The sequence below is a fragment of the Zea mays genome, chromosome 2 (assembly GCF_902167145.1).
Source record: "Zea mays cultivar B73 chromosome 2, Zm-B73-REFERENCE-NAM-5.0, whole genome shotgun sequence".
Taxonomy (NCBI): Eukaryota; Viridiplantae; Streptophyta; class Magnoliopsida; order Poales; family Poaceae; genus Zea; species Zea mays.
The window spans coordinates 76,733,855-76,749,814 of record NC_050097.1 but is presented as its reverse complement, the minus strand read 5'-3'; the positions used below and the strand labels follow the sequence as shown (position 1 = coordinate 76,749,814).

At 50.5% G+C, this 15,960-nt stretch overlaps 1 protein-coding gene across 4 annotated transcripts; it reads left to right on the top strand.

Moving 5' to 3' along the window:
• Positions 1-862: 862 nt before the first annotated feature.
• Positions 863-15,683, top strand: LOC100191379 (uncharacterized). Of its 4 annotated transcripts, none has more exons than XM_008668806.3 (7): positions 863-1,045; positions 1,348-1,483; positions 2,200-2,264; positions 2,346-2,623; positions 14,476-14,550; positions 14,630-14,692; positions 15,254-15,646. In XM_008668806.3, the coding sequence occupies exons 2-7, from the start codon at positions 1,368-1,370 to the stop codon at positions 15,296-15,298; spliced, it is 642 nt and encodes a 213-aa protein (XP_008667028.1). In that variant the 5' UTR covers positions 863-1,045; positions 1,348-1,367; the 3' UTR covers positions 15,299-15,646. The 4 variants fall into 4 exon arrangements, with proteins under 4 accessions (XP_008667028.1, XP_035820360.1, XP_035820359.1 ...); XM_035964467.1 differs by having other exon boundaries at positions 892-1,045; positions 2,355-2,623; XM_035964466.1 differs by lacking the exon at positions 863-1,045 and adding an exon at positions 1,261-1,278.
• Positions 15,684-15,960: the final 277 nt, after the last annotated feature.

The following is a 15,960-nucleotide window of genomic DNA, read 5'->3' as shown; positions in this document are numbered from 1 at the left end:
ATTCATTTACCAGCTATGACAAAGCTCAACCGATAGAATTGGCTAAGATTTATTCTGCAGACTTCTCTCAATATGACCTCTTGATCCTTAGAGACCAACTCGATATATTTATTGTTGATGTGAGGGGTAATTCTGATTTTACAAATTGTGAAGACCTTGGTAATCTGGCTATTAAGATGGTGCAAACCAAGAGACACCTAGTTTTTGTATTGGTTTATCGTCTCATTGAATTAGCCTTAATTTTTCCTGTTGCAACTGCCACGGTTGAAAGATCCTTCTCAGCTATGAAAATCATCCAGACATAATTGAGAAATAAGATGAGAAATGATTGGTTAAATCATAGAATGGTATGCTATATAGAAAGAGATATCTTTGCAAGAATTCAAAGTGATGATATTTTATATCATTTTCAAGAATTGAAGAGTCGTATAAAAAAGCTACCTCCGCAAAGTTCAAGTGATATATTTTTGTGCTCACTTATACATTTTTGCATTCATTAGTTATATTGACATGTTGTATCTCTTAGTTTATACAAATACTTAACTTGCAATGTGTAGGTTCAAATTCACGTGCTAATGTTGATGAAGTTATTAGAGACGGGGAAGGACCAAATCATCTCTAATTAGGTACTTTTAAATTTTTATCAAGTTTATTGTATTTTTAGATGCTGAATTAAAGTAAATACTATCTTAGTCTATTTTTGTAGTATATTTTGTTTTAGCGGTATATTTAGCCGTACAATATATTAGTGACTGTTTAAAGTAACTTTTAAATTTTATAGAGTGGTTCGGGATGTTTTTGTAGAGCTCCGCCACTAGAGTGACGTGTAGGAGAAGGGAAGATGGCGTTTAACACAATGGGCGGTGGAGACGAGAAGCGCCTGGACGGAAGAAGCGCCAGCAGCGGAGACGAGAAGCGCCTGGACGGAAGAACTCACGAGATGAAAAAATGGCGCATGGGCTACGAGAGACTTGAACTGGGCCAATAGGACACGTTTGGGGAACCAAAACTTTCTCTATTTGTAGTTGCAAAATTTCTAGAAAAGGTTAGTAAAAGTTTAGAAGTTATATTAGAGGCTTGATTTTTTCCATTTCCCTTTAATTCCAAGTTAGGTGACATTTTAAAAAATCTCTTGTAGATGATCTTATTGAAGTTGCTCTAATAGAAACCCTAATAGAGATTAAGGCTTTAAAAGCGCTTTAAAATTTTATAGATTAGAACGACACATACCTATTAAATTTAAGGATCGGAATTGCCTCTCTAAAATAAATAAGATATGTATGTCAACAGAAGTTGACGTGAGCATTATTTCAATTATCTCAAACCTGTGCGTCTGCCCCTTTCCAGCTTTCCTCTCAAACGGAGAGATGTACTCGGATCAGATCTCCACCGGGCGCAAGCGCTCCATCCATGACCGCCTTGACGGCGACCTCCCTGCCGGCACGGGCGCCGGCGGCCGTGTCCGTCACACGGTGTCCAAGAGGTAAGTGCACGCCGCCGTTACTAATGCTTTCTCCGCTCCCGTCGCGGCTACTGCTCCACCTCCTTTATTTATTGGCAGCGGATGTCTACAGAGTACAGATTGGAAAATTTGCCCTGCCCTGCCTTAGCTGTGCGCGCTTTTCCTGTAGTCTTTAATCGTCAGAATAGGCGTGTCCGTCCGTAATCGAGTGAAGGATCCGTTTTCGTGCGGTGGCGTGTGCTTTAATCGGAAGAAGGCGGTGCCTTAAGCTTGGTTCCTCAGTTCCAGCTTCAACGTGCGCACGTGCTGTGTCGATAGGTTATTTGTGTTGTTGTCTGAGTGGGGGAAAAGGGTACTGTGGTTCCCTTGAAGATGATAATTTTGTTGCAGTTTGTGATGTTAAGTTTGGAGTTTACTGCTGATGCTTAACATAGGAATCAGCAGTTTTGCTTTTGAAGCAGCTGGGACATGAACTTCCGTGAATATCCCTTTAGGAGCTGCAGATCTAGGAAATGATTCATGTCTGTGCTGACTAGTGAAATTTTTGAACGTAAGTTGTTCGGGGAAGGACATGAACCGTGGATTAATCTGTTAACTGTTAACCAGTCACTTATACTTTTTTTGCCTTTTATATTTGGTAAGATGTGCGTTTGCTTCTATATGAAAGAAGAATTCCTTTCTGCCAATTTTCTATCAATGTAAAAACTTGTGGCACTCATATTATCGTTTTCCTGTAGGCAACGACAGATAGATGAAAAATGGAAGCATGATCTGTATCGGGAAGATGATGAACCAGCTTCAAGTACATCTTTTTCATTATATGGCAGGCTATTTTCATATTCAGTTTCCATTTAACACGTACCTATGTGTACTGTGTCTTAAGAATCAACAGATCCGAAGGATTTGCGATTGAAGCTTCAGAGGCGAAGTTTTCAACAAGATTTTACCAGCACAAGAAGTTCTGGTGTGCGTGATCTACGTGAGAAGCTATCTGGTATAATGAACCCACAGCCATCAAATGCTGACCCACCAAAGCCAAAGCCAAAGCCAGTATCGGAGGTTGTTAACATCTCAAGGCGTCAAATTGCTGATGAAATGCATGCACGCCAAAATAAGAAACCACCAAAGCAGACTTCATCGAAGAAGACATCTCAGCCAAAGGTACATTGTACTACTAGGAATAGTTCCATAATGCATAATTTCCATTTCTTATTTCATATTCCGAACTTCATTAGTTCGCCAAAATCTAGAAATTTGTTTTGATACTTTCCAGATTGAAACAAAAGATTCGACATTTTAGACTATGTTGTAATGTGGTGCCATTTTCTTTAGGTTATGTTTGCTGCATCCGATTACTTCATATGGAACAGTAACATTCATTTTTATTTTATTTCACATGTTACAATGAAATATGTACATGAACTTCAGAGTCCATTAGCCACTGTCATGTGACAACATCAACATCAACATAGCCTTTTAGTTCCAAGCTAAAATTTGAACCCAACAAGAAGTCACCAAAAAAAGAGAGAGAAAAGGGAGGGGGAAAAGCTTTTGAGAGAACTAAAATGGAAAATGCCTAATCACGGTTCGGGCACGTGGATAGCTTCTTTTCAAGCACTTCTATCCAAACACAACTCCTTTGTGATATTCCATTTCTTCAAGTCCCTTTTGATAAGCTCCTCCCATGTCAAGTTTGACCGCCCTCTACCTCTCTTCACATTATTGTCCCATCTTATGATGCCTCTGTGCACCTTGGCTAGCATCTCATCTCTAGAGCGTAGCATGTCGTCTGCGGCCTCAGTCCGTGCCGTCCCTGGCGTGTACGGTAGCATGGACGGTGGGGATCTGCCATAGACCACCTCGAAGGGAGTGGCACGCAATGCTGTGTGGTAGGAGGTATTATAGCAATAATCTGCCCAGGACAGCCTATCCACCCATGCCTGCGGTCGATCGTCGGTGACACACCGAAGATACATCGCAATAATTTTGTTGACCACCTCCGATTGTCCATCCGTCTGTGGGTGGAAGGCGGTGCTCATCTTTAGTGTCACCCCGCCATCCTGAAGAGGTCGCGCCACACGTGCCCGGTGAAGACGGGGTCCCGGTCACTGACAATGGACAACGGGAACCCGTGTAGTCGTACGATGCCGTCGAAGAATGCCCGCGCTACGGATGACGCGATGTAGGGGTGGCCGAGGGCGATGAAGTGGGCGTACTTGGAGAAGCGATCCACCACCGTGAGGATGACGGACTTGCCTGCCACCTTGGGCAGCCCCTCGATGAAGTCCATGGAGATGTCGGCCCATACCTGGGACGACACCTCAAGGTGTTGCAGGAGGCCGCCCGGCTACTGCGCCAGTGTCTTGTTTTGCTGGCACGTGGTGCAGGTGCGCACCCAGTCCTGGACGAGCGCACGATCATGTGGAATGTAGAAGTCCGCCTGCAGTCGATGGAGGGTCTTCTGGACGCCCTCATGACCCGCCGAGTGCGCCAATGTCAGCACCTGGTAGCGCAGGTCGTCGTAGTTCGACACGAAGATGCGTGTGCCGTGCAGGAGCAGCCCGTCGACAAGGCGCCATGGCGCAGCCAGTACGCCCTCCCGCAGCTGCTGGAGGAGGTGCTGCCTGTCAGGAGCAGCTGCTAGCGCCCGCTTGATGTCGTCCAACAGGGAGAATGTCGGGCCCGAGATGGCCCGTGCCGCCATAGCCGTGTCCTCCATGGCAGCCTCCGAGTCGCGGCGGGACAGGGCGTCGGCCACGGTGTTCAGGCGCCCCGGCCTGTATTCCACTGAGAAGTCGAAACCGAACAGCTTGCTGGTCCATTGATGCTGAGGAACTGTGGACAAGCGCTGATCCAGCAAGAATTTTAGACTGTAGTGGTCAGTACGAACAGAAAAGTGGCGCCCCCACAAGTACGGGCGTCAGTGACGGACGGCCTGCACGAGGCCGATGAGCTCCCTCTCGTAGGCCGCCAACTTAAGGTGGTGGGCTGCAAATGGCTTGTTGAAGTAGGCGAGAGGTCCTGCCCCCTGATGAAGGACAGCACCGAACCCTGCACCTGACGCATCACAGTCGACGACGAAGAGCTTGGCGAAGTCCGACATCTGGAGCACTGGGCCCGTCGTCAGAGTGTGCTTTAGGGCGTGGAAGGCTGCTGTTGCGTCATCGTCCCAGGCAAACGCGTCTCGTCGCAAGAGACGCGTCAGCGGGGCTGCAATGAGGCCGAAGTCTTTGATGAACTTCCGATAGTACCCTGCCAGTCCCAAGAAGCCCCGGAGGCCTCGTGCAGACCGCGGGGGCGGCCAAGAGGCCACTGCCGCGACCTTGTCGGTGTCCATGGCGACCCCGCCCTCGGAGATGACATGGCCAAGATAGGCCACCGATGTGGCGCCGAAGGAACACTTGGAGCGCTTCAGGTGGAGGTGGTGTGCCTGCAGTGCCTCGAGGACGATGCCCACATGCTGGAGGTGCTCCGCCCATGATGCACTGTAGATCAGGATATCGTCGAAGAAGACAAGCACAAACCTCCGAAGATATGGGCGGAGTACGTCGTTCATCAGGGCCTGGAAAGTAGCAGGCGCGTTCGAGAGGTCGAACGACATGACCAGGAACTCATAATGGCCATGATGGGTGCGGAACGCCGTCTTGGCGATGTCATCGGTGTGTATCCGCACCTGGTGGTAGCCTGAGCGTAGGTCCAGTTTGGAGAAGAAACAGGCTCCATGGAGCTCGTCGAGGAGCTCGTCCACCACCGGGATTGGGAACTTGTCCTTGGACGTCTTGGCGTTGAGGGCGCGGTAGTCGATGCAGAAACGCCACGAGCGGTCCGCCTTGCGAACCAAGAGCACCGGAGCGGAGAACGGCGCGTGCTTGGTCATATGATGCCTTGTGTGAGCATGGCCTCACACTGTCGTTCCAGCTCGTCCTTCTGCAGTTGCGCGTACCAGTACGGTCGTGCAACCACCGGAGCTGTACCGGGCAGCAGGTGGATGCGATGGTCGTAGGGGCGGACCAGAGGCAGTCCCGTGGGCTCGTCGAAGATGGCGCCATGTTGCTGAAGAAGGACGTCCATGAGGGGCTGTTGGGCAGTGTCGACGACTGCCACAGCCAGCTGCTGCGGGGCAGGCTGTTGCGTGGCCCTCACACCCTGCCAGTGGATGCGCCGGTCCTGGCGCCAGAACGACAGGGTCAGTGCTCGGAAGTTCCACTGGATGGTACCCAACGTCTCCAAGAAGTCCACGCCGAGGATGAAGTCGAAGGAGCCCAGGCGTATCCCGACACACGTGATGGAGAAGGACTGAAGGACTCATCGTTGATGATGACGGGGACGTCACGGGCAATGCCGGCGCAGGGTAGGCGGTCACCGTTGACCACCGTGACCTGAAGGTGCTCGCCACCCGCCATAGCTAGCATGAGGCTGCTCATCGTGTCACTGTTGAGGAAGTTGTGGGTAGACCCTGTGTCCATGAGCGCGAGTAGTCGCTCGTCGTTGATGGTGACTGGTAGCAGCAGTGTCTTGTCCGTCCGGATGCCCGCCAGCGCGTGTAACGAGACCACCCGCGCGTTGGCTACGGTGACGTCTGGGGCAGCCGGCTCCTCCAGGGGGTCGACCCCACCCTCACCGGCCGCCTCGTCGAGGAAATCGTCGACCTCCAAGTAGAACAGCCGCTGGCACACGTGTCCCCGGACGTAGGGCTCGTCGCAGTTGAAGCAGAGCCCCTGCCGGCGCCGCTCCTGCTGCTCGGCCGGGGATAATCGGCGAAACGGGCGTGTCGGAGTCGTACTATCGCCTGACGTCGTCGTACCGGTCGGTGGAGCCCCGGGCGGTGCTGGTGTCGCGCGTCCCGACCCCTGCGCCCGTTGCGGTGGTCGCGACCCGCGCTGCTGGGATGGGGGCCAGGCCGCCGCGCGCCGTTCGAACGCCCGCGCCAGGTACATGGCAGTTTGTAGATCCTGCGGGTTGCGCAGCTCAACGTCCACCCGCAAGTACTCGGGGAGGCTGCCCACGAACAACTCTGTCTTCTACATGGGGGAGACGTCCCGAGCTCGACATAGCAACGCCTGGAAGCGGTCCGAGTACTCCTGGATCGTGGACAGGAAGGGGATGCGTCCCAGCTCCGCAAGGCGAGAACCGCGCATTGCTGGACCGAAGCGAAGGCGACACAGCTCAGCGAAGCGATCCCAAGACGGCATGCCCTCGTCCTGTTCCAGGGCATAGTACCACGTCTGTGCCGGCCCCTTAAGATGGTACGAGGCAAGCCACGTGCGATCCGAGGCTGGCGTGCGCTGCCCCCGGAAGAACTACTTACAATGATTTAGCCAGTTCAGCGGATCCTCAGAGCCATCGTCTGTGGCGAACTCTAGTTTGTAGTAGCGTGGAGGCGCGCGCGCCTCAGCGCCCCCGTAGGTTGCGGTCTCCATGTCGTCGTCCTGAGGCAGCCCGTGGTACGGTGACCACGCTGCTGTCGCTGCGGCCACGTGAGGGCGCAAGGGCCCCCGACCCGGGAACAGGGGGCCGTTGCCGCCTCCTAACAGCACCCCGGGAGGCCCCCCGGCGGCGCTGCTAGGTAAGGAAGTCGTGAGCGCCGGTCGCGGGGATGCCTCGGAGTACACTGGTGGTGAAACCGTAGACGCGCCCTGCGCCGAAGATGGGATGGGGGATGTGGATGGTGGGAAACGGATCATATGGATGGGGGTTGTGGTCTGCGGTGGTGCGGTGGATGAAGGCCCGGGGTCGATCGGCATGCCGTACTGGTAAGAGATTGGTTGCCGGACGAGTGGAGGGAGTGGCGCAGGCGGCTGCGTGGGTGGGGGCAGTGCGGCCGGCGGTGGCTGCGCCGTCAGGGACGGGTGCGGCGGCTGGGGTGGATGGGCGGCTTGTGGATTGGGGAAGGGAAGGTGGCCTGTCAGCATGGCGTTCATGGTGATCTGCATGTCACGCACGGCGTGGCTGAGATCCGCCAATGACGTCGCGATCTGGGCCGGGGTGAGCGCGGGGGCGGCCTGCTGGTTGATGGCCGCGCCGGGAGGGCCGAGCGCCATGGCCTCCGACGGCGCAGGGACCGCGGCCAGGGAGACGACCGGCGCTGCGGACGGGCTTGTGGCCGGCGGCGGCTGCTGTCCTGGTGACGGCGACTTGGAAGAACTCATGATCGTCGAGTCCTCTGGTACCAGATTGGTAGAACGACGGATCCTACCGGGCAGATTGCGCAGGTTGTAGGGTGGGGATTGGGCGCGAGAAGGGCGACAGCGCTGGGGCACCGTTGTGACCCTGGCTAGGTCGCGCGCAGGGAGAAGATCCCAAGAGACTCTGGCTTCCTCTGGGAAGCCAGAATAAATAGGTATTCTGCTTCCTTTATTCAAGAGTTTACATATCTATATATAGAGCTATCTCAAGTCTATCTACTAGCTTTGGATAAGTATAACTATCTAGATAGAGCTGATCTATTAGCTAACGGGCCTTAGGCCCCACCTGGCACGCCCCCTTAGGCAGCCTTGGCCCTGTTGTGCCTAACATAGGCTTGGCCATACATAACACCTGGCCTCCCAAGCTTATATCTGCATCCTCACTAATTGCAGTACCAAAGTCACATCTCATATACTCGGTCATGTGAGCATTTGCATTTCAGCCATTGTCATGTACTCATGTGAGCATTTGCATTTTTCTAGTTGAAAACAGAATTTTTGTGCCCAAATATTTGATTAAGGGGAATGCATTAATTAATAATGTGAACTATGCATAGCATTTGATCTTGACATATTTTAGAGACTGTAGGGTTACATAGTTTTAAGCAGTGTTTTCAAGTCATCTGACTAATCGCGACTAGTCAGACTAATCGTTAACCCAAACCCGACTAGACCCACTGAAGCGATTAGACCGACCAGAATTCTAGTCGTCCGATTAGTCGACGTCTAATCACGATTAATCGTTCGATTTGGTGTGAGACGACCAGATTGGGCATGTGTTTTTAGATGGGCTTTTGAGATTAATGGGTGCTGTGGCTGTGGGCTATGGGGTGCCGTTGCTGTTGCATCTGCGGCCTCATGGGCTGCTATTGTGGCCTTTTAGGGTTGCCAAACTAGGCAACAAGCTACAGCTGCGCAAGAACACATCACAGAGAGCCACCCGTGCTGCTGCACCTGCACAGCTGCAGTGCCGCCCACAAGTTCCAGGTGGCCACCTGTGCTGCCGCTGACGCCCACAAGTTCCAGTTCTAGGCTGTTGGAAACCACGCCGGAGAGACAACCTTTTACAGGTTGCCGGCGAGCTCCTCCCTCCTCCGGGTCAGTCTCACACACACACACGCGAATGCTGGAACTCAGAGACAGAACACAGAGAGGTTTTGGTGGCGCCCTATTGACTGCCTTTTCTTAGCCTCTAAGGCCATATATTTATAGACCATTACATGGAAACAAACTAATCATTACAAGGAAATAAACCGGCTGCTATCAGCCCTGATCCTGCCGACCAGATCTGTCCATATAGGACTGAACTACTACCATATTAGCTATTTCCTAAAACAGAATAAGTAAACTAGCACCAATCAAGGATTACTTTCCTATCAATCTCCTCCTAAGCCTTGTGGTGCAATCTGTCTACATCCACCAGTCCGACCTTAGAGCGTAACTCCTGAAACTTGGTCTTTCCAAGCGGCTTCGTTAGGAAGTCCCCCAACTGTTCTTCGCTCCTGATGAAGTCCACCTTGATCTGCCCATTATCAGCACACTCCCGGACAAAATGATATTTCACTTCTATATGCTTGCTCTGACCATGTAGCACTGGGTTCTTGATGAGAGCAATGGCTGATTTGTTGTCCACCTTGAGCATTGGAGCTTTCCTTGCTACTCCTTGCACTTCGGCCAGTACCCTTGCTAACCATAACGCCTGACAAGCTGCATTGGCAGCAGCTATGTATTCTGCTTCACAGGTTGACTGAGCCACCACCTTTTGCTTCATCGAAGTCCAAGTAACTGGACTATTGTTCAGGAAGAAGACCACTCCAGTCGTGCTCTTCCTGCTATCAATATCCCCGGCATAATCACTATCACTGTACCCAATCAACCCAGCCTCCTTTCTTCTCTTCCTGCCAAACCACAGACCCCAACTCTTGGTCCCTCTCACATACCTCAGGATGTGCTTTACAGCCATCATGTGATCTTTGTGTGGTTCTTCCAGAAACCGGCTGACATAACCCACAGCAAAAGCAAGGTCAGGTCAAGTGTTGACCAAGTACCTTAAACTTCCTACTATGCTTCGGTATACAGTGGCATCCACCAGGGGTTCATTACTTAGTTTGCTCAGCTTCAACCGTGTCTCCATGGGAGTCTGACACGGATTGCATTCTTTCATACCATTCCTCTCCAGAATTTGTGCTGCATAGGCTCCTTGGCTGAGAGATATTCCCCTCTTGCTCTGCCTTACTTCAATGCCTAGATAATACTTCAGTAAACCTAGGTCTGTCATCTTGAAAACAGCTGCCATCTCTTTCTTGAATAGCTTGATGTCCTCACAATTGGTTCCAGTGATTATCAAATCATCCACATACACTCCAACCACCAACTGTGATTTGCTGTTTCTCCTGAGATAAATAGCAGGCTCTGAACTGCTCTTCTTGAAGCTAAGAGACTTCATTGTTTTGTCCAACTTTTCATTCCAGGCTCGAGGTGCTTGGTGTAGCCCATATAGTGCCTTCTTCAGTCTGAGCACCTTGTGCTCTCTGCCAGTGACCACAAAACCTGCTGGCTGCTGTACATACACTTCTTCACACAAATCACCATTCAAGAATGCTGATTTCACGTCCATATGATGCACTTCCCAACCCTCATGTGCTGCAAGTGCAATAAGCAACCTCACTGAATCAAGCCTGGCTACTGGAGCAAATACCTCATCATAGTCAATACCATGCTGCTGTGCATATCCCTTCACCACCAGCCGTGCCTTGTGTTTGGATACTGCACCTTGCTCATCTCTTTTCACCTTATACACCCATTTGAGACCGATTGCCTTGCGTCCTGGAGGAAGATCTGCAAGTGTCCAGGTCTGGTTATCTTCAATTGACTTCATCTCCTCCATCATTGCTTTCCTCCAGCTCGGACTCCTTTCTGCTTCACCAAAAGAGACCGGTTCATCGGCGCTTACTGCATGTAACTCCTCATCTAACAGCCTCCTTGTTGCATAACCAGGTGGAGTTTTGGATTCCAGTAGTCCATCTACCTTGCGGAATCTAAGTGGATCATCTTCTGCTCTATAGGCATCTAGATACTCATCAATATTTCCCTCCGGTGGTGAAGCAAACTCCACTTCCTGCATTTCATCCTCCTCTTCCGAAGTGTGCTCTGTATCAGCATGAGGGGTTAAAGGGGACAGACCACCAGCAGTTTCAGATTCGCCAGTAGCTTGCTCATCTTCAGTTTCACCAGCAGTTTGCTCATCTCCCGATTCTTCACCAGCCTCTTCTACCTCTGGACGTGTTTGCTTCCCGATGGCATACTCCATCGTAAACACATCCTGGTCTTCATTTACTGGGTCGGTGTTGCCGTGGGTTTCCCAGTCCCACTGGGCCTGCTCGTCGAAGATGACGTCCCTTGAGACATGGACGCGCTCGGTGACGGGGTCGTAGGCGCGGTATGCCTTCGTGCCTTCTTCATAGCCGATGAAGATCATCTTCTTTCCTCGATCTTCCAGCTTCTTCAGATGAGGTACGGTGTTGCGGACGTAGACGATGCAGCCGAACGTCTTGAGGTGGTGCACGGCCGGCTTCTTGCCGTGCCACGCCTCAAATGGAGTCATCCCATCTACACTCTTGGTTGGGCACCTGTTCAAGACATACACAACAGTTTTTACCGCCTCTCCCCAAAACCAGCCAGGGAGTTTCTTCGCCTTGAGCATGCTCCTTGCTGCTGCTACAACAGTCCCATTACGGCGCTCCACCACGCCATTCTGCTGAGGACTGTACGGCGCAGTGTGTTGTCGGTGAACACCACCAGCCGCACAATACTCCGCGAACTCACCCGAGGTGAATTCTCCACCTCGATCAGTCCGGAGTGCCTTCAGCTTGAGTCCAGACTCTCCTTCAGCTTGCATCTGAATTCTTTTCACAGCATCAGCAGCTTGATCCTTCGACGAGATGGCAGCCATCCACATATATCTGCTCAGATCATCCACCAACAATAAGAAGTATTTGTTACCTCTTGGAGTCATTGGTGTAATGGGACCGCAGAGATCACCGTGCACCAACTCCAGACGCTGCTTCGCCCGGTACTCCGCCTGCGCCGGGAAGGAGGTGCGTTTTTGCTTGCCTGCCTGGCAGGCCTCGCACACTCTTTCAACTTGTCCGAGCTTGGGCAAGCCTCGGACTAACTCTTCCTTCTCCAGCTTCCGTAGTGCAGCCATATTGACATGGCCGAACCTCTCATGCCACCGCCAGGCTACTTCCTCTTCACGCCCACGCACTGCTAAGCACACAGGCTGTTGTATCTTCAGATGGAGAAGGTACAGCCTGTTTTCAGCCCGCACTATTCTTGCCAGCAATCTTCCATCGGGTTCCCGAATACGCATCACCCCATCATCAACATGGATCTTGTACTTCGCTTCATCAAGTTGCCCAATACTAATGATGTTCGTCGTCAGTCGGGGAATGAAATAAGCCCCAACGAACGACCGGGTCTCGCCATTCTTGCACACAAACTTGATGGTTCCTCGTCCCTCAATCCGAGCCACCGAATTGTCACCAAACCGGACAATGCCCAGCACTTCTGTGTCCAGATCAGTGAAGACAGCCCTGGATCCAGACATATGGTTTGTGGCTCCAGTGTCCAGGATCCAGGTTCCCTCCTCCAGTTTCTCCTCTTCTTGACGTTGCAGAAACACCTTCTCCTCCCTGATCTCTAGATGAGAACCAGACATCTTGCAGCATGTTTGAAGTTCTGTGGAGGATTTTACCGGGAACGTTCTTGCGACAAGAAGTGTAGCCTCCTCTTCTTCTTGGACAGCATGTGCTTGCTCCTTCTTGTGCTTTGATGGACACTTGCGCGCCCAGTGTCCCATCTTTCCACACCTTCTGCACTCATCACCGGTGGTCCTTCCAGATGATGGCCCACCTGGTGAGCGCCCTCCTCGGCCACGACCGCGGCCACGGCCACGACCACGGCCACGATATCCTCCACCATGGCGCCCTGCTCCTCCACTGGAACTGCTGCCAGGGTGGTGCTCGACCTCCTTCTTGCGTCGGGCATTCCATTCCTCCTCCGTGAGGTAGAGTCGACCACTGTGTTGCAGTGATCCTGGGGCCTCCTCGAAGGCGTCCTCCGCTGCCCTCAGTCTCCCCACCATGTCAGACACAGAGAGGGTCGACAGGTCGAGGAGAGTGGTGATGGAGAGGACGATTTGCTTGAACCGCGGCGGAAAGCTGCGAGCAATCTTCTCCACAATCTTCTCTTCTTCAACGCCAGCACCAAGGGTGGAGAGTTCCGCTGCCATGCCGTTCAGGCGCAGCGCGAAATCTTCGACGGACTCACCGTCGTTGAACGTCGCCAAGTCGAACTTCCTCCGCAGCAGTACGGCAGCAGTTTTCTTCATGCGATCATCGCCGACCCGCAGGTCTGCAATGGTCTTCCACGCCTCCTTTGCCGTCAGCTTGTCGGCAATCGAAGACACCAACTCTGGTGGCACCGCGCTGCAGAGAGCGTCGAGTGCCATCATTTCTTCATGAATATCTGCTCCTCCATGCTCGATGACATCCCACAGCATCCTCGCCCTCAGCTTCACCTTCATCAGGAGCGCCCAGTCCGAGTAATTGGTCTTGGTGAGTATGGGGTATCCACTCCCTGCACTCACCTCACGGATTACTCGCTGGACCACTGCTCCTTCTTTGGAGATGTCGTCGCCGGACTTCTTGGATGTCGCAGTGCTGTCAGTGTTCTTCCCTGACGACATTTTGGAACCAACTTGGCTCCGATACCACTTGTTGGAAACCACGCCGGAGAGACAACCTTTTACAGGTTGCCGGCGAGCTCCTCCCTCCTCCGGGTCAGTCTCACACACACACGCGCGAATGCTGGAACTCAGAGACAGAACACAGAGAGGTTTTGGTGGCGCCCTATTGACTGCCTTTTCTTAGCCTCTAAGGCCATATATTTATAGACCATTACATGGAAACAAACTAATCATTACAAGGAAATAAACCGGCTGCTATCAGCCCTGATCCTGCCGACCAGATCTGTCCATATAGGACTGAACTACTACCATATTAGCTATTTCCTAAAACAGAATAAGTAAACTAGCACCAATCAAGGATTACTTTCCTATCATAGGCAGCCGCCCTGCTGCCGCACAGCCGCAGTGCTGCCGCCGCCTGCAAGATCTAGTTCCAGGCGGCCGGTCGTGCTGCACTGCTAACACCCTAGGAGATGCCTGTTGTCTTCAAGGTTCAAGCATTTTTGGTTCGTCGCCTAGGCCTAGCTCCTATGTGTCCGCCTGCGTCAAGCACTGAAAAGATGAGCTTGTCTTGAGATGGTGATTGTGCTTCTTGCTGCCCTGCTTTCCTTGCATTAGGATCGATTAGTCGGTCTGGTCGACGACTAATTGCAACTAGTCGGTAGCTATACGACTGGGTTTGACTAGACAACTCGAAAACAATGGTTTCAAGGAAATAGTAAGCATCCTTTATGCCTTTTCTTTTCTGCAATCTGTGCTTTTGAAGATGAGGTTCACTGATCAAAGGTGTTGTTCTAGGTTTCTATTTGCAGAAATTGTAACAGGGACAATTCAATTGCTTTACGTAATGTTTATGTTTCTGCCTTATTTAATTGATTATGTGTAACTGAATGTTGCTACCATGATATTCTGATTAGATATGGAGCAGTTGTCATAAATCCTTATCGGTACATGATAGTAGCAAAAACCTGATTATTTGGAGAATGTGATGCATATTGCAGGATAGCTGCACATCTTTGTTTTGTATTCTGTTTTATGTTTAGCTCCAAACATGTTTTCTTTTTGGGGCATATTTATAGGCTGAAAGTCCACTCGACAGTTTCCTGAGTTCCCTTGGGCTTGAGAAGTACTCAATTACCTTCCAGGCAGAAGAGGTCTGACTAAATTTCTGAATTGCCATTTTTTTCATCTTCTGTTTGATGTTTTTATTGGTTAATAGTTGTTCTATTATAGGTTGACATGGCAGCCCTAAGGCATATGACGGACAGTGATCTAAAAGCTTTGGGCATTCCAATGGTACGCTGATTACGTTCGGTGTCTTTATCTGTGTTTTCTGACTATGAGTTTGCTTTATAAATTGGTGCACTATTGACCCCTTCCGCTGCTCAAATTCTGATGATGAGTAGTTTAATGAGTGAATCATCCTAGGTCTTTAACTCAAATTGTGGATCTAACTGGAAACAAGTAAATAAGAGTTACTATGATACATGAACTTGGGCCATTCTGCTGATGGAACTGTATCACCTTGTACACGTTCATAAGATTTTGATTGGGGAAATGTGTCTGTGTGTGTTGTGTTATTGGAGTTTGCTGCCCCTTTTAGTTTCAAATAAGTCTAGGTAGGCTAAAGTTAAAGCCCAACAGAAGCCATACTTTTCGGTTACGTCTCCATTAGAATGGATATGTTCGACGTTGACTTGTCAAGCCTATCAACCCTCCTCTTTTACTAGGGCTTGGGGTATGATATGTTGAGACAACATAGGCCGAGTCAATAAAAAAACTAGAGTAGATTTAATTTATTTATCTGAATAAATTTGAGCTGCAGAAACTTATGATGATTTACGGGTGTTCTTTCAGGGTCCTCGGAAGAAGATTATCCTTGCCTTGGAATCGAGAGCATAAGGGAATGACAAGGGAGTACAGTGTAGGAAGGTGGGGGATATGCTAGGCATGCTCGTGTGCAAGTTCGACAAAAACTTTGTATCCACATATCTTGGAAAGGGTACAACAACAATGATTTTATGGGTCTCTTGTAACGCATACCCTGTCCTGTTGAGCATGTTCAGCGAAGTTTAGGATTGCTAGAAGGCAGGCCACGGCGTCTATTGCTGTAACTTGTTTCCGTGTTAATTAAGTGGTGCGGTATACATGTTGAGGCAGTTGGGTTCGTCTTGGAATGCTATATCCTATAACTACTTGGGTGTTTGGTTCGAAGAATGAGATATTACATCATCTTCTCACTTTTCACTATTTGTTTGGTTTGTGGAATGGAATGAGTTTATCCATCACTCCTTACTAACTCATTCCTTAGTTAGTACTAATATAATGTTATAGCCAGCAATATGCCAGGCGCCAGAATAATTAGGCCTAACTATTTGTTAAATGGCGGCTGGGTGTTAGAGAAGTTTAAAGAAGCTTATCCTCCTAGGAGCTTATCTCCTTAATAATCTACTGAGTTGTTCCCTAGATCTTATCTCCTTAATAATCTCCCGAGTTGTTAGGCCTCAGAGCTATAAGGGTGTCTCATATTGTAATAGGTTTTTTATCAAAGAAGTCGCACCTGC